Consider the following 27,967-nt stretch of genomic DNA (forward strand, 5'->3'; position numbering starts at 1 on the left):
CATGTCCTTATAAAGGCTTATTTGCACTACAGATTTGGACTTGGGCTGGACTACCCAAGCATCTTCTCATTACCACCCTGTGTGAAATCGGTTTGGTTATGTTCTGTCCTTGTGGTTCATCCACACGTGGTGTGATGTCTGCATTATTTACCTGGGGTGCTGCACTCCCTGTATGCTATCACTGCTGTCTGCACTATATATTGCCATTAGAAACTGGCAACTTTGTTTCATGCTTAGACCAAGCACTTGCCAGAGGTCAGTAATTCAAATTTGAAATAATCTCCCAGTCCTATCACACTGCAATTTGCTAGTTTTCTTTCCAGTCTGTAAATCTCCAGGCTTATCTCTGCAAAGAATATCCATTTGTTAGATCACAGACAGGGCTGAAGACTTCCAGAATTACTACACTGACTGTTTACTCAGGGTGTATTTTAATGAGAAGTCACTCTAAACAAGAGTATGGAAAACACATGGCTTTTGGTGCTCAGGGGGTTTGGGGCCCTTCCTGTAAGAATTAAGAATATGCAGGAAGTGGTTACATCTGCCCTCTTGGTCACTTCATTTGCATCTTCACTTAAAACCCCTCCACTTTTCATATGGGAATAGGCTGATTAAAAACAATTCTCCACATACATTATTTCCAAGCTATGTTAGAGCTATTCTTGATTCCCTAATCTGCTTTAGATAACTGTTTGGCAGAAAAATAGCTGCTCTTCACAATGCAACTCCCAAAGTGAGTGTATCTCAGTGCATCTTCTGATGTCCTTCCACTGATTTAACACAGATTTTTGATTTTTTATGTCTGTCCCACTTCTGTAAAATCCACACACCCTTCCTGTCTCCCTGCCTTTGTGCTTTACACCCCATGCACTGAAGTGATCCCTCCAGATCCCTTCTGCACTTCCCTAAAAACTCTTCAGAGGACCCTCAGCTTTCTCCTATGCCACATCTTCCCCTTCTTAACTCCCTTCTCCTCCCCACACCTGCAAGCTTGCCTTTAAGTTCCTTTAACATCCATAACTTTTCTGGCTGGGCAAAAAAAATATATTAGGTTTTGTCCAAACCTACATATAATACTGCCTGCCAGGCCTCTGCATCTTGTAATTATGAGAATTGAGTTATTCCTTCACTTCCCTTAGTGATCGACCCAAAACTGTGCTCTCTTCTTGCCACTACCTTGCCAGCAATTTTCTCTAAATTGCTTGGAACATATTAACTTGGAGCAGCCTGGCACTCAGCTAAAGCAAGATGAAACAGTCCAACATGCTCAAGATTTGCTGGGGCTTAGGATGAGACATGGAATTGTGTAAACCTAATTTCCAGGGGAAGGCAAGTTAAAAACCTCAGTAAAAAGTACAGAGTTTCCACAAAAAAGCTTTTGGATATCACTGTGCACTCCCTGTCCGTTCACTGAAAATTGAGACTCATAAGAACAGGAGGTTTTGTGAAAAAAGAGGTCTTATGAAGAAAAACCCTCACTTTTCATAGTCTGTGAAAATTAGTATGCCTTCTGCATACAGCTGCAGTGAGGCACTGGAAAGAACTGTTCTGGTGTATCCATGTCTCCATTTTATTTAGTAAATAAAATGAAATGAAAAGATTTATGCAGGGAAAGAAAATTCAGGACAGTTATTTAAATAAACTGATATCAAAACAAAATAATCTTAAACAAAAGCAAGCCGTGGTGAAAATAAAAACAGACTTAAATATCCTTTTGAATATGGCATTTCTATGCAGTAGTAAACATTATACATGTATCAAAGCACTCTACAGGAATGACCAAAACATGTCATAAGTTACAGGAGAAAACCACAGCGTGGCAGGTACAGGATTTTGTTTCAGATGATCCCATATATGCTTTTAGGAGCGTGCATAAAATTTATATGCTGCTGTGAAAGTTCTATTTGTGTGATGGGTTTGTTTCTCACTGTCATTTTTTTTTTTGGCCTGTGACACTAAAGTACATCTTGGTAATTTTGTCACATCTGTTGAGTGGCTCAATCTTGTGTACAATAATATGACAAAATATGGGAAAAAATAATGCATGAAGAGTGATAAAGAGCTCTCTAGTTCTCATTTACCTCTGGAGCAACCGAGGGAAAAGAAACCAACTCATTTTGATCTTGGTATGCCTCACCTGTGCAAATCAAAATGACTCAAAAATGACCCTGCTCGGGTTCTGTGTCAATAATTATATTGTTGCTGCATTCTACTGGCTTTAATAGTCCAAAAATGCCTCCTTAGGAAGTGAAAACTAGAGGACTAGTTTGTTTTTTTTCAATGTTGTCCCTTCAACTTAAATGATTTGATCTCCTCAAAGAGTGAAGTGGTGCAGTTAATTCATGTGTAGACACCTACAAGGTAGGTGGGACACTACAATCCAACACATGAAGCTCCCCAGATGCACTCAGCTTTCCTTTGGAATGGCTCCAAAGCTGGGAGTTGTTTTGAATGAAGGTTTCATGTTTCCTCTGCAGAAACGTGTCTACTGCCAGGTTTGTGAAAAAGCTCAAGGGCTGCTCTCTAGCTTCTTTCTAGGCAGTTTTTTGGTGTGTGTAATAGATGCTGGAATTTCACTTAAAAGCAAAGAAACATTGAAATTCCATTTTATCAGTTTTTCCAGCTGTCTTCACTGCAGACAACCAATAGAATAGTAAATAATTTATGTGAAGTCTTATAAATTTTAAAGGAAGATGGGGAAAAAAAATGCAGGAACACAATTGTTTCTGAAATCCTTGCTGATCTTGTTCTAAAACCTGTCAGTGACTCAGACTAAAATAAGAAAGGGAAGTTGATAGTATTCACTGTTCTGCCAAGAATCACAAGTTAAATGAATTTTAAAAATTATTTTGGAAAAGTTTCAGGTTCAAAATTGGTCAAATGACAACCAAAAGATTCTCAGACTTACACTGAAGTGTAACTTTCAGACTGACACATTAATTAGATAGCAAAAATCAGTTTAGAGGTTTAGATCTGATAATTTATCAGAAATGCTTTAGGTACTTTTCCCATGAGAACCTCATGAGAGATGATCCTTACCTAAACCCTTTGCAGATATACTGGGACAATGGATGCCTTTTAATCACCTGACATTTTTTTTTCCAGTAGAACTGCTTGTAATTAAGTTGGAACAATGCCAGCAATTATGAACTGTATGACTGAAGCCTTCACATTTCTAATGACAGTGTCTTTAGAACCGCAGTATTAAATTGGCCCAAAGACAAGACAGAAAACACTGAGTGCACATTCTAAGCACATTGTGTCACACAGATATGCATTTACTCAGCTCTCAGAGGAGTCCCTCTTCCTATGGCAGAATCCCGCACGTTGTTAGTCATCCATAAATCAAGTTTCTGTAGAATAAAAACAACCATTTCAAAATGTGTAGGTGGAAAATAAAGCCAGAAATTATCATTAAGCTTAATAAAATTTGGAGTCTGTTAGGGGAGGGAAAAAAATACAGTTTGACCAATTTTTTTTTGGCCAGGAAGAGAAGTGAGACTTTGTATGCCAAAATTTATACTCTCCACATAAGCTTGCTCTGTGCTGTAAGGGAATAATCATTGTATACTTTATTTCTTTTCTGGTAGAAAAAACATGTTTTTTTTTTTTTTCTTTATTTTTGGTCTGGTAGACCAAAGTCCTTGTCCATGAAGTTTGTGTGGGTTCTCACCTATCCACAGGGTTACTCTCTTTCACTTTGAAGCCCTTCCCCCTTGTCCCGTCATGCCCTCGTAAACACTCCCGCTCCGTTTTCTGGACCTGTGAACTGTTTCTGTACATTTGGGCAGTCTGGACTGAGTGCAGCCGTGCCCTGCACGTGCCGTGCCCTGCACGGGAGCGCTGCCGGGGAGCGGGAGCATCCCCTCAAAGCCAACCGCACGGATCATCTCATGAACCATGGCAGCACCCCAGGCCACTGGGACTCCCTCCTGCTCTCTAGGGCATTTCCCAGGCTGTGTGGAATTCAGTTCAGATTTTGAATATCCGAGGCATAGATTTTTGTTGCGTTCATGGCCCACTTTAAGAGCACAGACAATTGGGAAGAGCTGAGAGGAAGGCAACAAGGCTGAATATTCAGATTCAGTTGAGTGAGGTAAATCACAGAGATAGGAACGTTGGCACTGAGTGCTTTCTGCATATGATATTTTTTGAAATGGCATGAAGTTCATACATTTTGAGATGCATTTTTAAATGGCATAAAATGCAATTAAGTAACTCATTTTAAGAAAAATTGGTCACAAATGTGTCCTTGTTCATTTAAAAATCCATTTAAATGGGAAAATACATTAAACCTTATGGTTGTAATATAGCTAAGAGCAAAAAGTAAAAGAAAATTACAATTTAAAAATCTCACTAGGAATATTAATGAGAGGGAGGATCACAGACAAAAGGTGCATGGTTTTTCTCAACTGCCTTCAAACCATAGTCACAGTGATCATTTTGGTTTTAAAAGCTTTTGTTTTTGGCTATGAATCAATTGTGTCCTGAATGCTGGTGCTTATGGAAGGCGCTGTATATGAATATTTAGAATGTCTTCAGTTCTGCAATTAGTGGTGGGATTGATTTCAGTTAATTGCTTGTGATACAGGGATTTGGGGTGAAAAATAGTATTCCTCTGTGTATTGTGGATCTTTTGGAGCTAGGCTGTTTCCTACCTTCCATTTGCTATATGAAGTTATTTACATCTGGTGCTTACTGGGACAGCCATGGCAGCTTTGGTATTTTGCAAGATGATTTGACTATTAAATACTCTGATCTAAAGGGGATTTAACTTCATGGTTCCAGGAATACTGAAATCCATCTCAGGTTCGGGATTCACACTGAGGAATTCCTCTGCTCAGGTTGCTCCCCAAGCCCATGCTTTGCTGTGCTGCTTTGAATTTGATCTCAATATTAAAAGGTTTTTAGTGCTTAATGAAAGGACAGAGGAGAAAGTAGAATGTACACAGTTTAAACCTCAGAAACCTTTACTTCTCCATGAAAACATACATTAAGATTATGTACTGCTCAGATGGTTTCGTGGAAAGCTCATTTGAGTTTCTTTCCAAAAAACCTGTGTCGGTTTAAATCTCTTTTCATACATTAAATTTATACTGTTTCATAAAACAACAGTACAAAGGATGCTATTGACAGTTCTGCTCTTGGATTCAGCAAAGCTAAAATGAAACACTGGGAAGAAATTCAGGGGTTTTGCAGAAAGATGTTGCTCAGCCCATGCTGCTAGCCATAGCTTCTAGTTTATGATCCTTGCCATTTCTAAAAAAGTGTCAGGGCTGTAACTGCACCTGATTAAAAAGAAAAACTGCATCAATGCAACATAAAGCAGTGCCCTGGGAGGCTCCAGGCAGCTATGAACCTTATAAACAGTTTTAGGAGAGGTTTGTATCTCAGACAATATGACACAAAAATCTCACATTTGCTTAATCACGTTAAAACTTGCAATACAAAGAAACCAGTAGGTAAATTAAAACTACTGTTCCATGTGTTTTTAACTTGTTCTAAGGTCAAATTAAATTAAGTGAAAACACAGTGCTGATGTTTGAAGATATGAGCCCATAATAACATTGCCCTTCACTTGTGTTGCAAAAGTAATTTTCTTAATACTATAAAATATAAAGTATTCTCGTTTGCTTGTTGCTGTTGTTACCTCAGATTTTCCTGCTTAGTTGCCTATAAAGCTTGGTAAATTTAGCAATAGTCTCATTATGTGCAATCATGTAATTTGGTTCATCATGTGGAAGCTGCTATTTGAAGCTGACTGTTGGCTGTACCTGATTTCAGTTGCACTTTTAAACTCAGGTATTCTGGAAGTGTGGCCTAGGAATCACCTGAGGACTGAGAGATCCTGGCTTATCTATAGTTCAGACTTCCAGGGACCCCAGGGATCCTCTTGTAGCATCCACTGCACAGCTGGATTCAGTGTATTAAAATATGGCAAGCATCACATAGCACCAAATTTGGGGCTGTTTCCGAGTGATGTGTTGACTCATAAAAAGCAAATTGGGAACCACTGCCAAAACCATACCAAGAAAACACTTACTCTGTTTAAAAAAAGCAGTGGTGTACAATGGGTATTATGAGCACTCTGAAGTTTGATTTCTGTTGTTAAAGGTAAAAAAATTTTCTGTGTATATTAATATAAAATCATGTCTGCATCTACATTAACACTTAGTTCAAAGCAGGAGTGTGTGTTGTTTTGTTGTTTGGGTTTTTTTTTTTTGTTTGTTTGAGGTTTTTCTAGATGAGGTTTCCAGTTGTTCTATTTGCTGCAAGTTGGTTCTTGGTGCAGAGCAATCTTAGCTAGCACAGATGGGATTCCTTTCAGATTAAATAGATGATGCACTCTGGGAGCACTTCATGTATTCCACCCACTAATTGGTTTTGAGACTGTGGAACCAGGCTCGAGCTCTCCAGAAGTAACCGCACCAAAAACATGTGTATTGCAAATATCAGGTCCATTTTTCCAGCTGCTTCATTCCTATTTGTGTTGTTTGCTACAGAAAGCTTTAAAAGGATCATCGAAGCAGTGAAGAACAAATCATTTTTGCAGTGAAAACAATTGTGTGTGTTTTCCATTTCCAGTAAGGATTTTTTCATTATGTCAAATGTTCATTCAATACATTCATATTATTTATAGTGACATGCAATAAGGTCCTCATCGTGAATTAATTATGAGTCACTTGAACTGCCTTAAGCCTTCTTTCTTCACTCCTACCAAACCATCGTTTTAAGTAAATGCCTTCTTCTTATTCTCTGTTTAACACATGTCATAGGGTCATAATGTCTTAATTCATGCTGATTTGACTTCTGCATTTTCTATTTTGAATGTGACAGGAAGCTCCAATGTGCTAGAATAGGGGAAAATTTCATTAAACAGGTCTATTTCAATGTCAGCTTTATCTCATTAATTGCAATATCCTGTTGACGAGAAGTGTGATATTTTGTTATTGGTGCTGCAGCAAACCAAAAATGTTTAGAACTGCCAAGGAAAGGAAAATCTGTCAAGTGTATTCTTACAATAATCACCAGTACTGGAGGATTAAATTCCAAGAGAGTATGTGCTCACATAAATTTAAGAACACTTTTAAAATTGCTTCTAGTTCTATAAATTTATGTATTTTCACTGAGTATCTGTAAACTAAAGCTTCTTAATCTTGTGGGTGAGATGTTTTTGTGATGAATAACTAAGGTTATGCACATAACTAAGGTTAGATACAATCCTATGGTTTTCACTTCTGTTCCAGAACTTTGTTAGCAGGTTTGGAGTGTGAGTTCTTATTTTTTTTGAATATCACTTAATTTAAGGGAAATTAGAAGATCTTACATATGAATTGAGAGATATAGATACCACAGGCTCATTTGCTTTTTGTTTTTTTTTAACATTTTTTCAGTAAAATGTTATCAAACCTAATTCACTAAAATCAATATTGATATAATTTTACAGTGGCCTTAAACTTCCAGACACTGGGACCACAAATGGAATTGCAAGATGGGAAGTTCCTGGACAATGGTGGCTGTGGTTATGTGCTGAAACCTGAATTCTTGAGGGACCGCAATACCACATTTACACCCCGAAATGTGGGAGCCCACAGCAAACCCATGTCTCTGTCAATAAGGGTAAGAGTATGAAGTGCTGCTTTGCTCCATAAAATTGGGAAAACAAATGCTCTGTAGTTCAGATGCAATTGTTACCTATTTTTGGGGTTTCTTTCCATTTTATTCCCATTCCTGTTTGTTGGGAACGAACGTTTTCAACAAGATGGTAAAAGTCTCATATAATATCAACTGCTGCTTGGGAGATTTCCCATCTGCAGTTCACTTATGTTTGCTGAAAATATGTAGGGATTCTAAAAATATGTATATATTATGTAATGTATACATATATATTACATATAGGTATATATATATTATATGTATTATAAAAATATGTAGAGTCTCTAAGAGTCTGTAAAAATACATGATTTTTCATGATGCTATATAGAGAAATAATGTAGCTGATAAAAGGACCAGTCAATTTTGTTTGCGGAAACAACTGTAACCACAAAAATCAAATTGTGCACTTTGGGTGTTATTTCTTTCAATATCAATAACACCACATGTACTATTATAATGTTAATTGACAAGTGGAAAGTTTTAAAGATAAGATAAGAATCTTTATGCTTTTTTTTTGGTCTCATGAACTCCCTTGCATATATAAAAGACTATTTATAATCCTAAAATTGTATAAATAAATGTGAAAGGAGGGATGAATTGATGTCTTTGAATTCTACTTCTCCCAAATCATAATGTGATTTACTTCCCAAAAATACTAGAGATCCGTGTCATTTACAAATAAATGGTTAGAAAAGTCCTTTTTTGATGTCAAGTAGATTTGTTATAATTGTTCACTAATTAGAAAACTCCCTTTCCCCAATGAAATAGTAATATTTCTGATTACACAGAATACCACTTGCATAAATGCTATTTAATTAGCATATAATTAGTTGTAATTGCTATTTTGTTTCTTCCAGAATAATAAATAGTGGAGATAAAACAATAGTTAGTGACAATTATAAAATACTTACATAATGCACTCACCTAATCAAGAACATTCTGGTGTCCTGACAGTGAGCATACCAATTGTGAGCAGACATTGCTGGATGATTTCAGGCAGCCAGGAAAATACACCACTGATTTCATCCCTAATTTGTATGAAGCTGAAATTAGGATGAGGAGAAGCCCCAAATTGTAATGCAGGAGACAGACAAAATCATTGTCAGTGCAAAGGGAGTGTGTGAGTTTGGAAGGAGCTGGAGAAGAGAAAGGCAGTGTTTTAGTCTGGGGGTTTAGGCTGAGCCTACAGGCTGGGGAGTGCAGAGAAGGAAAGGAATCCCACTGGTGAGGGGCTGAAGGGCACAGAGAGCCCCATTCACAGCCAGCTGCAAAATCCAGGACATGGGGGCTGGGGACAGAAGGAACTGGGAGCAGGAGGCCAAGGAAAAGCAGCCTCTGCAAAGGTTACTAACCACGTGGATGGAGAAATGACTTAACAGGAGGCAAAGATGTAAATCATCTGGGGGCAGATCTCTCAGAAAGAATGAATGAAGAACAGAAAAATCACATAGGGCCTGATTTTGCTGAAGTCATTATCCTTAACCTGATGTGCCACAGTTCCCATCAACAAGAGGCATAGAGCCTTTGAAGTAGAAATAGAGATATTCAAGGTGCTTCATGCAGAGTCTTCTCAGCCTAACAATTTCTACATGTCCTGTATGTCTGCTTCACCTTGGATCTCAAAAACTGTTTGGATTTATGGATTTGGGTCATGGTGTGCTTAAAAGAATTCACTGTTTTCACATCCCAGGGGAGACTTAGGCTGGGTCTAGCAATGGGTCACCCATGGCAGTGGCATTCAGGACATGGCAAGGAATGGGCCAGGGTCTAAGTGGGCAGCCCAGCAGTGACTGCAAAGCTTTCTGGTGAAGGCAGCAGCTATTCCCTAGGGAGAAAGGGCAGCAGGGTTTGCCAAGCCACTACTCTTCAATATTTCAGGCTAGAACTTCTCTTGGAGCATGGTGCTACAGAAAATGCCTAAGCAAAACATGGAACTTGTGGGTTTTGATTTTTTGGGTGGTTGACAGGGGAATAAGAATCTGTCATGATGCTTAGTCTGAGAGCAGGTTCAGGAGTCATGTCTTTCACCTGCACTTTCAGGCTTGTACATCTGTCTCAATACATTTCATACACTGTTTTCTAAAAAGCTGATTACCACACACACATAGACACCTCTGACCTAGGTGTCCTGAAACAGAGATAGAAAGCAGACAGGGCTGTGACTGTCATAAATCCTTTCTTAGGCTGGGTGCCAGATTACAGGGCAGTCTGGCAAAAAATTTCCAGGTAGCTAATTAAATTAAGGAGAAAACCATGGGGAAGCTCACTACATAAAAAGGTTTTGTGTTACTGTGCAAGAGATGAAGCCCAGGTGAGGCAGTCTGCTGCAAACCCTGTAGCACAATGCTGATGTCCTGGTGGTCTTGATGCTGATCCACTCCACACAGATTTGAATTCATGAGCTTGATAGTAGAAAATGTAAAAATTGCTGTTAGACTGATTTCCCCAACATTGTTATTTTGCATGGTAACAAAATATAATTTTTATGTGCAGCTATTGAATTTGAAAAAAGCCTGAAAGTTATTGTTTAAAATATTATATATATAAAGAGGGTAGTGAAACACTGGTGCATGCAGCCCAGAGAGGCTTTACATGTCCCATCCCTATAACAATTTAAGGTCAGTTTGGACTGGGCTTGGAGCAATCTGGTCAAATAAAAAATGTTCCTAAACCACAATATTTCTAAAAAAAATTAAAAGAATAAGATGGGAAGCTGCATATTCTTGATTCCTTTGTGTTTAATATGCTAGTTTATGGCTGGTATATACTTGAAGAATTTCTGATGAAAGTTATTTCTATTATGGCTACTACATTTCTATTATGGCTGTGGTGAATAGTTGATTCTTACAGTTATTTCAATACAACTTTAATTTTCAGCTGATCAGTGGCCATCAGTTGCCACCCAGCAGGATGTCAAAGACCAACAAAGCTGACCCCATGGTGCAGATTGAAATCTATGGTGTGCCAGAGGATCAAGCAAGAAAGAAATCCAGTGTGATAAAAAGCAATGGTGAGCAAAATCTGATTCTCTTGACTGTGAACAAAGCACAACAATATTTTATAAGGAATCACCAACTTTGCATCCCAAGGAGCTGTTATAGAAAATGCAATAATTTCTCTCCAGACTAGGATCTCCTGGCACAAAATCTGTAGCAGAAGTTCATGCTGTGCACCATTTTTCCAGGCTGGTAGATTAAGGAAACACAAACTCCTAGTTGGGAGCTCTCTCAGGAATTTGGAAAGGAAGATGGAATTTTTTTGCACAGTGCTGTGGGCTCATCCTGGACAGCAGCTCAGCCCCACAGCGCTGCTTCCCTGCTCTCCCCAGGCTGGATGGGAAGAGGGCTGGGAGGGCCAAAATGAGAAAACCCTTGGGTTGAGAAGAAGACAGTTTAATAGGCAGAGAAAAAGCTGTGCAGACAAGCAAAGCAAGAGGAATTCATTCACCACTTGCCATGGGCAGGCAGGGGTAGAGCCATTCTCAGGGAAATAAGGCTCTGTGATGGAGCTTTGTGGTTATTTGGGAAGACAGGCACTGTAACTCTGAACACCCTCCCTTCCTCCTTTGCCCAGCTGTGAGCATGGCACCATTGCTAAGGAGCATCCCTTTGGCCAGCTGGGGTCAGCTGTCCCCCTTGTGTCCCCTCCCAGCTTCCTGGGTACCCCCAGCTCCCTCACTGGCATGGGGAGGCTGCTCTGGGGAGTGAGAAAGACAGAAATCTCCACACTGTGTAAGCCCTGTTCTGCAGCAGCTCAAGCCCTGGTGTGTAATCAGCACTCTTTGGGTCACAAAAACAGAATGCAGCACCACAGGGGTTCATATGAAGGAAATTAATCTCATCCCAGCCTAAACCAATACACAAATTGGTAAATTTAGTCTTCTTTTCTCAAGCAGTTGCTGTAACTTCATCACTTGTCTCATTGGAAGTCTCTAGTAGGAGTAATCCCTTAATTGCTTGACAGGTGAAGTGTGTACTGTTTGTAGCTGTCTTTGAGCACTCCCTTATCTTTATAAGATAGATTTTCTTGATGTCTCAGACTACAAGTTCCCTGTGATCTCCCTTTTTCTGTACCTCTGTCTTCTTTTCTTCCTTTTCAGTTTTTGTTATTTTCTAGATGGCTGCTGTTCTAAATCAGCCCCTGAAATTCTTTTCTCTGTATGAACATTGCTAAAGACAAAGTAAGCCCCTTCTGTTCCACGTTCCCTTTTTTTATTTCTAGTCAAGTGAATGTTTTACTACCCAAATTTATTTATTTCAAACACTGTGCAAGGAGAAACTTTGGCAAAAGGATGAAATTGGTATGGCTATAGGAGAATCTAGGTTGAGCAGAAGTTCCTTGTCCCATTTTGCTCTCTTTTGAGGGATAACACCAACTGTCTTAGGTTTTCACACCACTACGGTCAGTGGGAGTCTCATTATTTATTTACATGATATTTACAGATATCTAGGGAGAAAGAATGACTGCTTAGCAGTTCAGACTAGTGATAGCAGGTACAATAATTCAGTTACTGAGGAGAAAAAAAATAGTACTTTAATCCTGTTTCTTCTGTCTTTTCCTTAGCTTTGTGCCCCAAATGGAATGAAACATTCTCTTTCAACATCCAAGTTCCAGAACTGGCAATGATACGCTTCTGCGTGGAGGATGAGGTGTCTCTGGTTAACAATGAATTCCTGGGCCAATACACTTTACCTGTGATGAGCCTGAGCACAGGTAATACTTTTGTGTGAACCGCCTCTAACAGCTCAAAAAAATCTGCAACATTCCAGGCTTTATTGTTATTGTAGCATTGAGAGAGCACAGCATCATGCCCGCTTTTCTAGAGGACAGTTATGTAACTAAAAGAATAAAAGGTACTCTGTTCTTTGAAATAATTGTACTTTCTGAATGCAAATCCATGATGTTGAAATCAAAACAATATTAATGATGGGTGATTATTCCCACTGCAGTACTCCATTCCAGATGGAAACTGCTCAGGTGGTGTTTTAATTCATTGCGAGAAGTGAGACTAGTCAGAACTGCTATGAAGGCAAGTGTTTTGTGCACTTCCTCCTCAGATAAGTTCAAAACCCAGTGCCAAATTAAAACAAACTACCAGAACTCCCTCAAGTAACCTATCTGCAACTTTCAGAGTGGAAAACAATGGCTATAAATTAGGTAAAATATTTATGGCTTTTTTTTTTTTTGCTGGCGTTTCTTCTGCTAAGCCAGTGGAGTTGCTGGAACGTTTGCAGTGAATAGGGTGCACATAAAGAGCAGACACAGAAGTCAATAGGCCAAGGAGAAAGGCTTATGTAAAATGGTTGTTTACTACACTGGCTTTCCAAAGCTATTTCTGACAAAACAAACAGCTTTTATTAGTGAATAAAGATGGGAAGGCAAAACATCGGAGCTGGCAACAGGCACTGTGCCTTTTTTATTAAGCTTAACAGGATTTTAAATGGCTTTTTTTCCCCTTGTGTTTGGAAGTCATAAAGCTGCTTGTGATTCTTAGTTGAGGTTGAGGAATTATACAAGAACAAAGAGATTACTCTTAGAGCTCTGTTGTTTTTCTACAACATAAATTTTTACACTGATAACATTTTACTTTCCTTTTATTTGTATACTTCTGGATAATGAAAGAAAACTTAACCCTCCCACTCAAAATGTCTGAGACAAATTCAAATATCAGGCACTGCTGCTTACAAAGGCTTCGTAAAACTATTATTGAGGCTTTCTTAGATACAAATTTTCAGTGTGGCTTAATGTCTCTATAGGACTAATTTTGGTCACAAATGAAGGATTCATATTTTGGAAAAGTAAGAGCAGGAGATTTTCAAGGAAATATTTTCAGCGGAGCAATTCAAAATTCTAGGGAATGAGGTATACAAAAACTCTTAATGATGCCAAACAAATTGCCCCAATCCCCACTTAACATTAAGAAAAAAAAATTGCCATCAGGATGCCCAGAGGCCATAAACAAAATGCTTCTAAGAGGTGAAATGATAAATAATTTCAAAATTTATTGCAAGCATTTATTCCAATACTTAACACTGAGATCTCTGAAACCTGGTCTGGAACGATGGTTTTGCTTAGGTACCCAAGATCTCTCAACAGTGAAATGGGAAAATAATGTTCTTGCGGAGGGAGTCACAACAAGAAGACAAGGGAAGAATTGCCTTAAATGCTGAAGGGTGAGCTAGGATTTCAGTCTTAGTCTTCAGCACTCCAATTGCTTTAATCTCTAGAACAGGACTGTCCCTCAGTCCCTGGGATTCACATCCCTGAGGGCAAGCTGCTTCCAAAAGCTGAGCAGTGCTTACATATTTTTATTTTCTATGTCAGGCAGTGGGACAAAGTTGTGCCATTTCCTCTCTCCTCTGCATTCCTTTTGAAAGGATTCAAATCTATATCCACATTGCTTTCCCCAGCAGCAGACTCCCAACTACTTGTAGTCTCCACTGGGGAGGAGTGCTTGCTGTCCAGCTGTAGCAAATTTGATTTTCCATGTAGTGATTACATAGCTATGCTCAGAGAGACAGAAACTGAGAAAAATTCTCTATCTGGCTTGTTAAAGGCAAATAGGAGGGGGTCCTCTGTTACAGTCCCTGTGCCAATGGATCTGCCATGGAGAATTACTAATACAGAACAGGAACTCAATTATTGCCTCTATTACCATGGGATCCATGAGTAGTTAATTTTTTAATGCAAATTGGAGCAATTCCAATAAAAAAAGAGAAGTTTTAAATCTCTCAGGACACTTTGTAGAATATTCTGTAAGTAGGGGCTAGAACACAAGTCTTCAGAAATTAATCTTAATCCTAGAAGTGTATCTTTGGATAGGAAATCAGCCAATCCTTCCACATATTGTGTCCATGCCTTAAAAACTGATCTCAAATGCAAAGTGTCTGAAACCAGCTTTAATATCTACTGCCCAGAATCTGAACCTTAAATACCAGGGGAACTCGTGTGTAATGTGACAGAACAAGGGAAAACGACCTCAAGTTGTGCCAGGGAAGGCTCACTTGGACATCAGGGAGAATTCTGTCACTGGAAGAGTTGTCCAGCATTAGAAAGGGCTGCTCAGAGAGGAGGTGGAATCACCATCCCTGAAAGTGTCCAAGAAACAGCTGGAGGTGTTCAACCAACTGTTAGGGCCACACTCTGGCTCACAAGGCGGTGATCAGTCAAAGGCTGGGCTTGGTGATCTCAGAGGCCTTTTCAAACATAAACAATTTTATGATCCTGTATAAAAGAAGCAAGAAATTCCAGCCCCTGGTAAATGTGGGTCCCAAAGACTCCACAGGCATCCAAATGCACCTAAAGAGGGATTTTGAAAACTGCAGTTCAGAACATAGATACTGATACAAAACAGACTTACTTATATAACTAGAGTTATATATACTTAGATAGAATACTGAAATTTTTTTCTTGAAAGTAACATATTTATTATTGTGAAATAATAGACATTTAGTCATATAAAGCAATAGAGGCTGGGGTTTTCAAGAAGAGATTGTTTTTCTTTCTAAACAGGTAAGTGAATTATGTTTGAAATTTAGCACTACAGCTTCTCCAAAAGCTTCAAACTACCAGATGAACACATAGTTTCTGATGGCAGGACTTTGATGAAGTGAATTACTCATGTGAAATCAACTTTTTAAGATGTCATGGCAGAAGATCTTACACTTCACTTTTTTCTGCCTCAGCTGGACAGTGCACAGCTGCTACCACACCATTCTGTAGGCACTGTCACTGCTGTTCCACAGGTTGATTTCTTTTGCTATCAGAACAATGCGTGCAGCACCTAACCTTGGATGGTACAATGTAAACTTTGCCCAGGTTTAAATATCACTGGGCCAAAAGTCTTCCATTTGAAAGAAAACACCACATCCTGAAAAACGCTGACATTTTTCACTCTGTGACTAAAAATACCAGAATTGAAATACTATATATGGAGAGAGGAGAAAAAACAACACAAATGGTGTTTGGGTCCTGTATAATTTCATTTTATTTTAAACAGCTATTTACAGAATCATAAATTATGCCTTGTTTACATAGATGATCATAAAAACAGTCCATCATAATAATTGTGCTAGTGGTTAAGACACTAATAAAGGTGTCATTATATTTGCAGGTTACCGTAACATTCCACTCATATCCAAAGAAGGCATCAGGCTGGAATCTGCATCTCTCTTTGCTCATATCTGGTACTATTAGTGATGTTCTGCAGAAGAAATTGTTCTGGGGAATTGTCCCCTGCTTCAATAAAGTTGCATTTGTGGCTTTGCAACAGCCCAAAGGCCTGATTGCCAGAGTGGCATATTCTCAGTGATTTTATGGAGCCAGAGGGACTTTTGTGCAAGGGGTATGCTGAATAAAGGCTACTGTGCTTGTCCCCACTGCTGTTTTCCTGTAGGAGAAGACTGGGTTTGAGAAAAGTGCACACGTCCATGGGGCCTGATGAGATACAGCCTCAGGTTCTGGGGGAACTGGCCTAAGCTGCTCTCCTTCATATTTGAGAAGCCATGGCAGGCTGGTGAAGTTCCCACTGATTGAAAAAGGGGAAGCAGTGCCCACATCTGCTTTCACACCAGCACGGAGGGAGGTGACTTTATGGCTTTACCTTCCTACTCTGCTCTCAGGATATCCCACCTGGAAAGCTGCACTCAGCTCTGGGGCCCCCAGCACAAGAAAGATGTTGATCTTTTGGAGTGAGTCCAGAGGAGGGCCATGACAATGAACAGAGGTGTGGAGCACCTCTGCTGTGAGGAAAGGCTGACAGAAGTGGAGCTGCTCAGCCTGGAGAAGAAAAGGCTCCAGGGGGACCTCACTGAACCTTCCAGTAGAAGGGCATGTAGTGATTGAGCAAGGCTGGATGGCTTCAAATTGAAGTTTAAGCAAGTTTAACTGGGTATTAGGAAGAAATTCTTTACTGTGAGGGTGGTGAGGCACTGGCACAGCTTTCCAGAGAAGTTGTGGACTCCTCATCCCTGGAAGTGATGCAAGGCAAGTTGGATGGGGCTTGGAGCAACCTACAAAGTGTCTCTGGCCATGGCATAGGGCTGCAAAGAGATGATCTTTAAGATCCCTTCCAACACAAGGCATTCTGTGATTCTATTATCCTGTGATTATTTAGAAACAATTCATAAATACTCAACATTTTTTGGATATTTTTAAAATTCAGTTAATATCACTTGGAGCTAGTTTAAAATTTATGATTAATTATTGAGTGAGAATCATAGTCCAATATACATGAGAGATCATGCTAATTTTTAGGATATGAGCGTGTGAAATGGACATTTTTTTTTGTATTGAACAAAATTTCTTACCATTGTGCCTTTCCAACAGAACAGGAAAAAATATACATACAGTGTTCCCTTTAAAATTGTGAACAGTGGGTTATGATTGAGCTATTCCTCTTTAGTGCTCACTCGCATTTTCTTACCTGAAAAAATAGTTTTGAGAAAAAAAGGTACTTCTTAAAAGCATAAAAAAATCGTATGCTAGTATTGGTACCTTTCTTTAGCTTAGTCGTGAACCTCCTGCTGCTAAAGCAAGATAAAAAATTCCTGAACTGATTTGTAAAGAGCCATGTTCCTCATAGGAGCAGGGAGCTCAGGATACATCTCACTGGGAACTCAGGCACTAGGGAACACAGTACTCTGAGGAGAACAGGGGAATTTTGGAAGAAGCAAGGGTTCCTTATGTGTATGAAGACCTATGAGGACAACTTCTTGCCTGACAGAGCTATCAGTGAGGATTTTGCCCATAAGGCAGTTTTCCCATCTTCCCTTCAGAACTGAAGTACTGTTGACCTTCCACAAGACTGCAGTTACACAACTAATGGCAGATTTGTCACTCAAATATGATTTTTTAAAAAAATTAATATTATATTGACAAGTTTCTTTAAGATCAAACAATATTGCTTAAGTTTGCAGACAGTTCTGATAATACATTGTAAAGCTCTTTTTATTTATTGCTATTCTAATGCTGTTTTATTGCATGTTGCTCTAAGATGGAAAATCAGGGCATGTGGTAAACAAGGGTTAGAAAATGTCATAGGAAATAACACTGTTAGAAAATTGCATTATGGTTTTAATAAGGAAACTGAGACAGTAGACTAAGAGGAACTTAAAATCAATATTGAACTGTAAGGTCAGGTAATTTAATAACTATGTAAGCTGTGTTTTCTGTGCTTGAATGACAAGGCACTTGATTTGCTTCCCAGGAGAGCCTACAGAATAAAATGTTTGGTGTCCTGATCATTGCAGTGATGATATTGTGTGTGCCAGCCAATATCCCTTGCACGTGCTAAATATTTTACAGTTTCTTACAGCTCTGAACAGACTAATAATATTAATATTCAGAGTTCCCCTCACCTCCCCTTACTGAGGAGGAGCTTAGTACACCAGTTTGATTGGGGAAAGTATTTTCAGATGAAACCTGGTCACGTCCATTGGTTTGATGCTGAGAAAAACTCCAGCTTATTTAATTTCCTACCTAACACTCCAAGTCCCACTACAGGAGCTTTGTACAACTTTATGTTCTGAAGACAGATGTGAGAGTCCTTTGGGAGAAGAAGGCAATTATCTTCATTTCTGGGGTTATTACCCCTCTGCTGACCACTTTGCCACCTGGTAGAACAAATGTCAGTTCTGTCCAGGATAGGGTCACTTAAAATTTACAGCAGATCAGATCAAAAATCAACATGTCTCCTGTGCCTTAAAAATGTGCCCCTGGTTCTGGAGAGGTTTATTTATATTTTTATTATTTACATGTTTATTTACATGGTCAGTGGGTGTGGGCAGGAGTCTGGCAATAATGGACAGTTCGTTGTGGCTGCTCACATGCCAGTGCTTAAAGATGTGCTTAAGTGCTTCCTCAAATTAGAGAAAAACAGAGCCCATAATTAGCATCTGTGGACTTAAAGGAACCCCTCATGTTCATTATGTAATATAGAAACATATATTTTATAGCCCTGAGGTCTATTAATGCATGAATTGACTTGAACCCCTTCCACAGCATAGGAGTGCAATGTGGGAAGACTGCTGAACAAATATCTGTGGTATCATTCATTATCTTAGATAAATTTCCCATGGAAAGCCCACATTCAATAGATTCTCTTTATTCATGAACATTAGCTTTTCTCTCGTTCTTTCTTCACACAAATGACCAGTCATATCTGCCTCTTGGATGTCAGAATAAAAGAAACAATTACTTATATTATTGACAAATCAATATCCTGGATTAAATGTTACATTGTATCAAAACTTGAAAGTTCTGAAAAAAGCAAAGCATTGATTGGGTAAGATTTCATGCGAAATTTGCTGGACATCTGAACTATATCAGCAGGGAACCATCCTGTGGTTTTCTGGTGAACCCATCACATGCAGTGATAATAAATTATACCATTATCAGCATTGTTTCAACACAGTCAGTGCTGAATTAATGGGCAAAGAATGAGGCCCAGCACACTGATACATACAGAATTCAGTATTGTTATATCAACAAAATTGTAATATCTACCAAACCAAACCCCTCATTGCTGCCCTAAGAACTTCCTGCATGTTGCTACAGGTCCTTAGCATGTGATTCCTTCAACTCACAGGGGCAGGAATGTGTGGCAGGAAGGAAGATGGGAGCACTTGCAGGACAATCAGTAGCCTCATGGTCAGGATGTGTGCTCAGCAGATCACTGCCTATTCTCAAGGGCAACTGAGACAAAATGTGCCATGGGAAATGGGATAAAGAAACATTACTGGGAAAATAATTGAATCATCTTGGAGAACATTTAAATTACACTGTTTCCCAGCGGGTACCACTTTTCTTCATTTAAGTGGACGCTGCTCAGTTGAATGTTAACAGCTCCCACCAATGTTCCTTTGCTTTTCACAACAAGCTTCAGTACACGGCCTTGGAGCTCTGTGACTCTGTCATACACAATCTGAAATAAGATATAGTGAAACAGAAAAAGCATATGAGTTTGTTAATCTATTTGACAGGCAAAGCACTTCAATGCAGCATTCAGGATGATGATTAATCCAACTTTGTGATAATTGCTTTAAACTTCCATCCAGAATAGTAAGCTATTAACCATGAACCAAATCCACAACTTAGTGAGTTTGCCTCAGAAACACATTTGACCTTATCTAGTCTATAAAAAGAGATTCTACCTTAGAATCAGGAGCTTAGGCTCATGAGACCTGATCACCATTTTTAAATAAATGTGAAACCTGTCTTGAACAGTGCTTGAGAGGAAAAAAAACAAAACAAAACAGCAGTATTCATAATTTTCCATGTGAAAACCAGAGAAGATTGGACCTGGTTCAGCAAACGGATGTTACTAAACTTAGATATTTCTGATACTCCAGAAGTGCTGTTGATACTTCTCAAAATTAATGAGACTGTAGTTTAGCATCTCTTAAAAATGACTAATGCCTATAGATTTAAAATAGCTTAATACTGTGAGAACACACAGGGATTAAGTATGAAATTATAATGGCTGCAATTTCTGAATTTTAAAAAATGCCAAACAATCTGGAGCAATAGCCTAACAAGAATAAGCTACACTCAGAACAGATTCCCATGCTTCAGTCTTTGCATTAATCCAAAACTGCTGGCTGAGCTGGACGTGGGCTGATAAAATGTGAAGGAATGTTCTCAGTGCAGGCTGGAAAGGTAAGCTTGCTTAAGAAAAGTTCATTTCATCTAAAATTTCTATGGCTGGTTTTGCTATTTTGGTTGTAGTGGAAAAATGCTTTAAATTTTAATCTCTCTATGCTGTTTAAAAAGCAAACTCAGTGATATTGTCCCACTTCAGGAAAATGGAGAGCTGAAACTGCCTGAAAGGCATTTTCCTGCTTGGCTTTTCCATGGAATCCGAAGGCAGGCTGCACTGAGGCAGTGCAGAGGAAGAGGAAAGGAAGAGTGAGCCCCTCTAGCCTGGACCCCTATGGGCTCCACTGCACTTCCACGTGGAGCTGCAGGAATTTCCCAGGGAGCAGGGAATGGACAGGACACCCTCAGAGAGAGCACCAACAGGACACAGAGAGAGAGAGAGAGAGAGAGAGAGAGAGAGAGAGAGAGAGAGAGAGAGAGAGAGAGCACCAACAGGACACCATTTTATCAGCCCACGTCCAGCTCAGCCAGCAGTTTTGGATTAATGCAAAGACTGAAGCATGGGAATCTGTTCTGAGTGTAGCTTATTCTTGTTAGGCTATTGCTCCAGATTGTTTGGCATTTTTTAAAATTCAGAAATTGCAGCCATTATAATTTCATACTTAATCCCTGTGTGTTCTCACAGTATTAAGCTATTTTAAATCTATAGGCATTAGTCATTTTTAAGAGATGCTAAACTACAGTCTCATTAATTTTGAGAAGTATCAACAGCACTTCTGGAGTATCAGAAATATCTAAGTTTAGTAACATCCGTTTGCTGAACCAGGTCCAATCTTCTCTGGTTTTCACATGGAAAATTATGAATACTGCTGTTTTGTTTTGTTTTTTTTCCTCTCAAGCACTGTTCAAGACAGGTTTCATATTTACTACCAGGGGGGCTTAACATTTTCTTTTCTATTTAGAAACCTTTGGAAATAACAGTTAGGGATGGCTGTCATGAAATTTTCACCTGGTGTTTTTTGGTTTTCGTGTTTACTATGCTTATTTTGCCAAATTGCCTGTGAATTGCAAATTCCACAGTTTCTCTTGCCCCCACCAAAATAAAAGTGAGATGATGAAGAAAATCTAAAAAGCAAGGATAGGCACAGTAAGTATAAAACAATTTAGAAGAAATCTGTGATCTGCCACTGAGGTAATGCTAATGTTACCAAAGAAAGCTGCCTTGTTTCTTTGCCAATATATTAAAGGTACCAGCTGTTGCTCTAAATTACCAAAAATACACATATCAGCTGTAAATGCTAAGAAACTGAACTGGGGTAATGAACTACTTTCCATCTTTGGCCAAAAAGAGGCTTTGAGCAATGACAGACCTTTGCAGTGCAGGGTGGGTGGTTTTCAAACGATCCCAGTAAACTCTTTCTAAAATGGTATTGCAAATTCTCCTGCAGTAAGGTACACATTACCATCAGTATGTAGGGCCAGGAGAAAGGTGTGGAGAAGGCTGAATTAGGATGTGAATAAAACAAATGGCACCTGTCAGAATTTGGGAACAGTTAAATCCTCTAATGACTGTGCAGTGAGAATATTTGCCTGCCTTTTCCAGATTGATCAGATGGAGATGAGTTATATGGATGGAGCAAAGCAGTGGGACAGTTTGGGCTGGAATTCAACTGTTGCTGGCTCCAAAAAGAGAAACACTGTTGACCTACAGGAGTCTAATGACATTTTAATCACAAATGAGGGACAGTTGCTTCTCCTTAGGTAGCCATGGCACAGTTCCTAGATTTGGTAATTAATCCAAGGAAGTTTTGATGCATGGTGCTGGAGGGAGTGGCCGTGGCTCCTGGTGCAGTTCCTCTCCTCCCCTTCCATCCAGCTGGCTGGGGCTGCCCTGCCCTCATTTTCTCTTTGTATCCAATTTTTCTCCTCTTCTTCTCTACCACCACTTCCTAACGCAATAGAACATTAACTACTGCGAATGCCACAAATTCCAGAATCCAAATACAGGCACAAGAGAAAAGAAGGATTTGTTTGCTAAAAGCAACTCCAAAACATTTGCTGTAACCCATTTTATTGTCAGCCCTCCTGGACTTTCGCATCTTCACTCTCACACACGAGTAAAAATCAAACACAGAAAGCAGGTTTGCAAGGTTGATAATTTGCTGTAGGCAGTCATAAGCAATAGAAGTACAAAAACTAAAATCAAAAGTACCCAAGAGAAGCACATTTCAGATTTTTCTCAGTCTAGAGCAAAGAAGGAAATTAATATACAGCTTCCTTCCAGCCATTTGGCTTTAATAAAAACTTATGAACTCATAAAAAAGGCAACTACATTTCTGTACACAGTGTTTTGGATGGTAACTAACTTAAGAGACAGCTGACTTATATTTTAAGTAGTTTTTCTTCCCCGGGGCAGCTTCTACCTCAGTCTAGCAGCCTTGGACAAGAAATGCATCCAGAATGACATCACATATGGAGGAGCAGAGCTGCTGAAGCACAGGCATCGGGTTGGAAATGGCCAAGTTCAATGGAACCATATGTCCCCACTGTGTTCAGCACTTCCCAGTGAGAAAGATTGAGCATCTGGGAAGAAGGCTCTCCATTTTGATTAAGGACATTAAAGCCTTCACAGAACTTATTTTAAGGCAGTGGAATACTAGTGAACCACAATTAAATCTCCTCCCAGTGACTAGTGACTAACTGCAGGCAGGATTTTGGATTTCCTTGCATTCAAAGGGATCTAAGAACAATTTAAAAAATAATTGTCTTCCAGTGCTGCTGGCTGGCTCTTATCTGCTGTCCATTTTGGATACCTTACAATGAATATTATGATATAATCATATTATGTTCCTTTGCGCTGTATAACTTTCAAATGTAAAGGAATTTCTTTAGGCAGATTATTTAGATTCATTCCACTCTGATAGCTAAAAAAGAAGGAAAGAACAAAAAGATAAGGCCTAGCTCCTTGTTATTCCACTGCAGTAGTGTAGGGAAATTTGTCTGAGCTGTGAGCAGCAATACTACTCAGGGAGACTCCTCACAGAATGCTGGAAGTCATCAGTGAAAGCAGGAAACTTTTGTAATTAACACGTGTGGGAAAAGAGAAATATTTGAACTCCAGGACTGAGAAACGAAGAGATAAGCACTCAGACTCTACTGACTAATCTAAGATTCATCTTAACTATGAAATAGGGTGGAGTGGTAATATTTTCTATGCCTTCTACTTTATAGACTGCTGAAAGAGCATTTGAAAATCACTTTGAGATCTTCAGGAGATTTGTTACATGCAATAATTATAATCTCCAATCCCACCCACTGTTTCAGTCTCATCTGCCCTTACAAATGAACACAGTTTATACCACTTCCCATTCTGCCATAAATGTTTCTCCATACAAATTCTTCCTTTCACCCCAGAGGCATGAGCACTTCAGTGATGTGTGAAATAATCATATATAGCTGTGAACTAATGGCATGTTAGCATGAAAAGAACCTGGCTATTTATTCTTGTGTTATCATTTAGGACAGTGACAACGAATTTTCAAATGTTAATTTGAATAACAGCATCCATTAAATTAATACTTTTCATGCTGTTGTGCATATCTGCATTCAGAACTGCTGGGTTATGGTGCAATGATGCTTGGTCTCATTTGGCTAACATGTAACTGTGGTTATGGGATAAGACAGAGCACTGTGAAAAATCCAGCTGCTTTCCTGAAGAGAGGGACATAAAAGACATTGGTTCACTTCTGAGAAAGATGCAAATCAGACAGTTGTTCCCATTTGTGGTTCAGCTTATGATACATTCTTTCTTTTTGCTCATCCCCATTGCAACAGCTCTAAAAATGCTGTATTGTTTTATTTCACGAGTGAGCAAAGCAAACAGAGCAAGTAGCACGTGTGCAGGTTGTGGGTGACCTGCTGGGAAGCAGCTCTGCAGAGAAGGACCTGGGGTCCTGGGGGACAGCAGGCTGCGTCCTGGTGGCCAACAAGGGACCCTGGGGTGCGTTAGGGAAAGCACGGGCAGCAGGTTCAGGGAGGTGATCCTGCCTCTCTACTCGGCCCTAGTAGGCACATCTGGAGTGCTGTGCTCAGTTCTGGGCTCGAGGAAAGCAGAGAACCACTGGAGTGAGTGCAGCGCAGGGCTCTGGACACGGTGGGGGAACGGAGCATCTCTCTCTTGAGAAAAAGCAGAGTGAGCTGGGCCTGTTCACCCTGTAAAGAGACAGCTGGGGTGAGCTGAGCTCATCCATGCCTGCCAGTGTCTGCAGGAGCAGTCAGGGGATGTACCAGGCTCTGCTCTGTGGGGCCCACAAATGGGACAAGAGGCAACAGGAGGAACTGATGCCAGGATTTTTCACCTGACTGTGAGGAAGAAGTTCCCCGTGCAGTGATTGAGCACTGGAACAGGTTATCCAGAGGGGCTGTGGAGTCTCCCTCAGCAGTGATACCCCAGAACCATCTGGACACAAAGCTGTGCCATGTGCTCTGGGATGGCCCTGCTGGAGCTGGGACCTGGTGACCACTGTGGGCCCTTCCAGCCGGACCCATTCCATGATTCCGTGAAACAGGAAAGGCTGGAAGAAAGTGAACAGTACTCACAAGTTCATTGTAAGTAGGGTTGGAGCCTTTTGGAGCCGTTCTTGTTTTCTTTCGACTGACCCCATAAGGATCTGGCAGAAGATAAAATTCAGCGTGTGCACTTGGGGCAGAGCCATCTGGGAGGCACTGGAAAACAAGAGGGTCATAAATATGAATGTCCATGTTCTAGCAAAGAAAACAAATAGAAAGTACCAAATGAAATCTGGGCTTTTAGTAGACACAGAAACATGTTATATTCTCAGTATTCTCTGGGCTAAATTGGAGTGCTAGTGGAGTAACAAGAAAAATTAGAATTCGGCTTAAAATGGAATGAGTAAGATAAAAATTAAACAATATAAAGACAAGGTTAAATTTGCTACCTTTAATATTTACATTCTGATGGAAAAACCCACAAGCCTCATTCTACTTTAACTCATCTTAATCTGATACAAAGTCCAGCCCTCCCACTTTCCAGAGTCAGGCACAGAAACTGGATTTTAGATAGTAAACTCCTACTGATGTTAACCCCTAAGTATCAGTGCTGATACTGAGGAGAACTGATTGTTTCTGAGGGTATTTTGTAAAGCATATCACTCTAGAAGAGCCAGGAGCATTTCCTGCAGCAATATGGGCAGAACAAGATTCCTGTAACAGCCTTTCTGATCTCGCCCATCATCCAGCTGCAATCTCTTTAATTTTCCAGTTCAGGTTACTGAACAATATTCCAGATATTCCATCTTATATGGCAGTAACTGGAGATCAGAGACAATCTATTAACCAGGCTCAGTCATCAGCCAGTGCTGGTGGGTGGAGAATTTCTTCATAACTTCTGAGGAGATGTAAAGTTATTCCTAAAGCAGCATTACAATTACTCAGAAAGCACATTGCATTACACGGGGCTTTGAATGAACACACAAGAAACAAAAACATGGAAAACTATGGAGCAGGCATCCTGCCAGCACTTAATGCTTGGCTTGTAATTAAGAACAAACCCTTGTGCTGGTTACACAATATACAGTCAGAAAGCACAAAATGGGGCATATCAAAATATCAGTAATTTTAATCATACAATCAGCATATTAGACAAGAAATTTATCTGCCAGCTCCCAGGCAATCCAGTGACAGGATGCAAATAAGAATACAGGCAAAAAGAAGAGAACTTAAAACACTTTGGACCAATGAAGCCAGAGGATTATACAGGCACTTGCATTTATGTCTCCTGTTGTAATTTTACACCCGGCTCAGAATGAAGTAATTTCTCAGATTTTGATTGTTCACAGTATGTGTCTGTGAATATGGAGCATTATCAACAACACATCCCTGGGACAGAAGAAACTGCTGTCTCCTTACAATAAATAACTTCTCTATTGGGAAGGAAAACAATGCTGGTGTGTGTGAACAACCAGTTCTTGCACAACAAACCTCTGGCTTTTGTTATCTGCAGTGATGCTTCAAGGCAAATGATGTGGTCAACTGCAAAGCTCGTTATTGCTGTCATTAACACCATGCAGCATCAGAGGATGCTCCACTCAGACCATTACATATTGTCAGCACTATGGCAGTGATTAATATTACTATGGCTAAGTTCCCCAAAGCACATCTGATTGAAAATACCCATGGGATGCGGCTGGGATTCAATGGCCAATATAAGAGAGCCATTCAAGGGCAATGGAACTAAAGGGTATTTTCCTAGGACAGGTTGCCACATTGTTAATGCAGGATTTATAATTTACACTGTCCACTTGAAAGCCCATCTCTGTTGATCTAGGGCTGTACTAAAACTTCAATTGGGGATTACAAGTAACAGTAAACTGAGCATCTCCTGTAAATCGGGAGGGAGAATGAAATGCAGCTTTAAGTACCAGCCCAAGCAGCCAGGATCCTTAGTGTAATCAAGCTCTTCACTTCTCAATGATTAGCTAAACTTCACTGTAACTTGAAGGTCAACTGATTTTAGTTGTTTCAGACAAAGAAAGGAACCAGGCTGAGGTGACAGGCTCCAAAGGTAACGTGGTTTTTTGCACTTTAACAGGACCTGGGTGTCCAGAAGCAGATATGATTAACTGAAAAGAGGTCAGGTAAAATTGTCACGATGCCTTTGAGCTGCTCTTTTCATGTTACCTTGCCTTCAGCCAACTAACCTCCCTCTGCCAGCTGATTCCTCCCAAAATTTAAGGAAAGCATTTTGCAGCAGTGTTTTGGCTCTATGAGATGGACTGGAAACTATTTCCCCACTGCCCCTTTGAACGTAGCTAAATATGTGTGGGAAGAGGTGAGTGAGAGGAGAGGGTCAGGGAGAAAATTAAAAAAGAGAACATTTTGGTGATTCAGATGAGAAAACTCAAGGGAAGAGCTGTTGCTCTGGGATATTTCAGAACTGAAATAAAGGCACTTTTTGTGAATAGTAGCAATCAGCAGTCAGACTGTTAGAGGTAATTTGATGTGCAGCCACCTGCATTCCAAGTGGACATGGTAGTTCTGATTGTTGTTTTTTTTTCTTCCCCCCCTTTACAGGTAATATTTCTCCCCTTCCTCTTCCCTTGCTGAGGACAGGCAAACAGGCCACTCCAAATCCCACTGCTGTCCCAATTCTCCATCTGCAGTGGCACTGTTATGACATCAAATGATAAAAAAAGCTTCAGCTGAGCACTCTTCCAGTCAGATCGTGTGTTCCACTTCCCAGTGCCCTCCCCTGACTCCTGACCTGACACAATCCATCTATGAAGGGCTCCAGCTGCTGAAAAGACTGTCCCACCACGCACTAATAATCCAAAACTACAGATTCAGAGCAGGTATAAACCAGCCCCAGCCTTAGAAGAGCAGAGGATGGGAATCTCGTATGATCAGCTCATGCTGCTTTCTCTTTTGATTGGCACAAGAGCTGAATTTCTTTTTTTCTGAAGAGCCTGCTTAACCATAGATTTCTCGAGGCAAGGCTTGCAGTGGAAAGAGCTGTACTTTGCCAGACACTTCCTAGCAGGAGCAAGGAGTGATAGTGCAAAACCAAGACTGGGATTAACATGACAAAAATCTCTTTTCAAATCATAAGTAGGTGAAGTTTGAAGGAAACTGCTTTATTAAGACAAGTGACATAGCAGGAGAAAACCCCCCAAGTTTTGGGCAAATGAATCCTTTC

General features: G+C 39.9%; 2 protein-coding genes across 2 annotated transcripts in view; one reads left to right on the forward strand and one right to left on the reverse strand.

Annotated features, from left to right (window-relative positions):
- The window catches only part of PLCZ1 (phospholipase C zeta 1), a 42,159-nt gene extending 26,307 nt beyond the window's left edge, over positions 1–15,852 (forward strand). Inside the window, exons 9-12 of the mRNA XM_062492601.1 lie at positions 7,448–7,620; positions 10,534–10,666; positions 12,220–12,369; positions 15,770–15,852. Of these exons, the coding sequence (XP_062348585.1) occupies positions 7,448–7,620; positions 10,534–10,666; positions 12,220–12,369; positions 15,770–15,852 (539 nt within the window). The remainder of the gene's footprint in view (positions 1–7,447; positions 7,621–10,533; positions 10,667–12,219; positions 12,370–15,769) is intronic.
- A 3,574-nt stretch (positions 15,853–19,426) lies between these two features.
- The window catches only part of PIK3C2G (phosphatidylinositol-4-phosphate 3-kinase catalytic subunit type 2 gamma), a 195,065-nt gene continuing 186,524 nt past the window's right edge, over positions 19,427–27,967 (reverse strand). Inside the window, exons 31-32 of the mRNA XM_062491554.1 lie at positions 24,853–24,978; positions 19,427–19,579 (exon numbers count right to left, since the gene is read on the reverse strand). Of these exons, the coding sequence (XP_062347538.1) occupies positions 19,427–19,579; positions 24,853–24,978 (279 nt within the window). The remainder of the gene's footprint in view (positions 19,580–24,852; positions 24,979–27,967) is intronic.

Source organism: Cinclus cinclus, chromosome 4 (assembly GCF_963662255.1).
Source record: "Cinclus cinclus chromosome 4, bCinCin1.1, whole genome shotgun sequence".
In the NCBI taxonomy this organism is placed as follows: domain Eukaryota; kingdom Metazoa; phylum Chordata; class Aves; order Passeriformes; family Cinclidae; genus Cinclus; species Cinclus cinclus.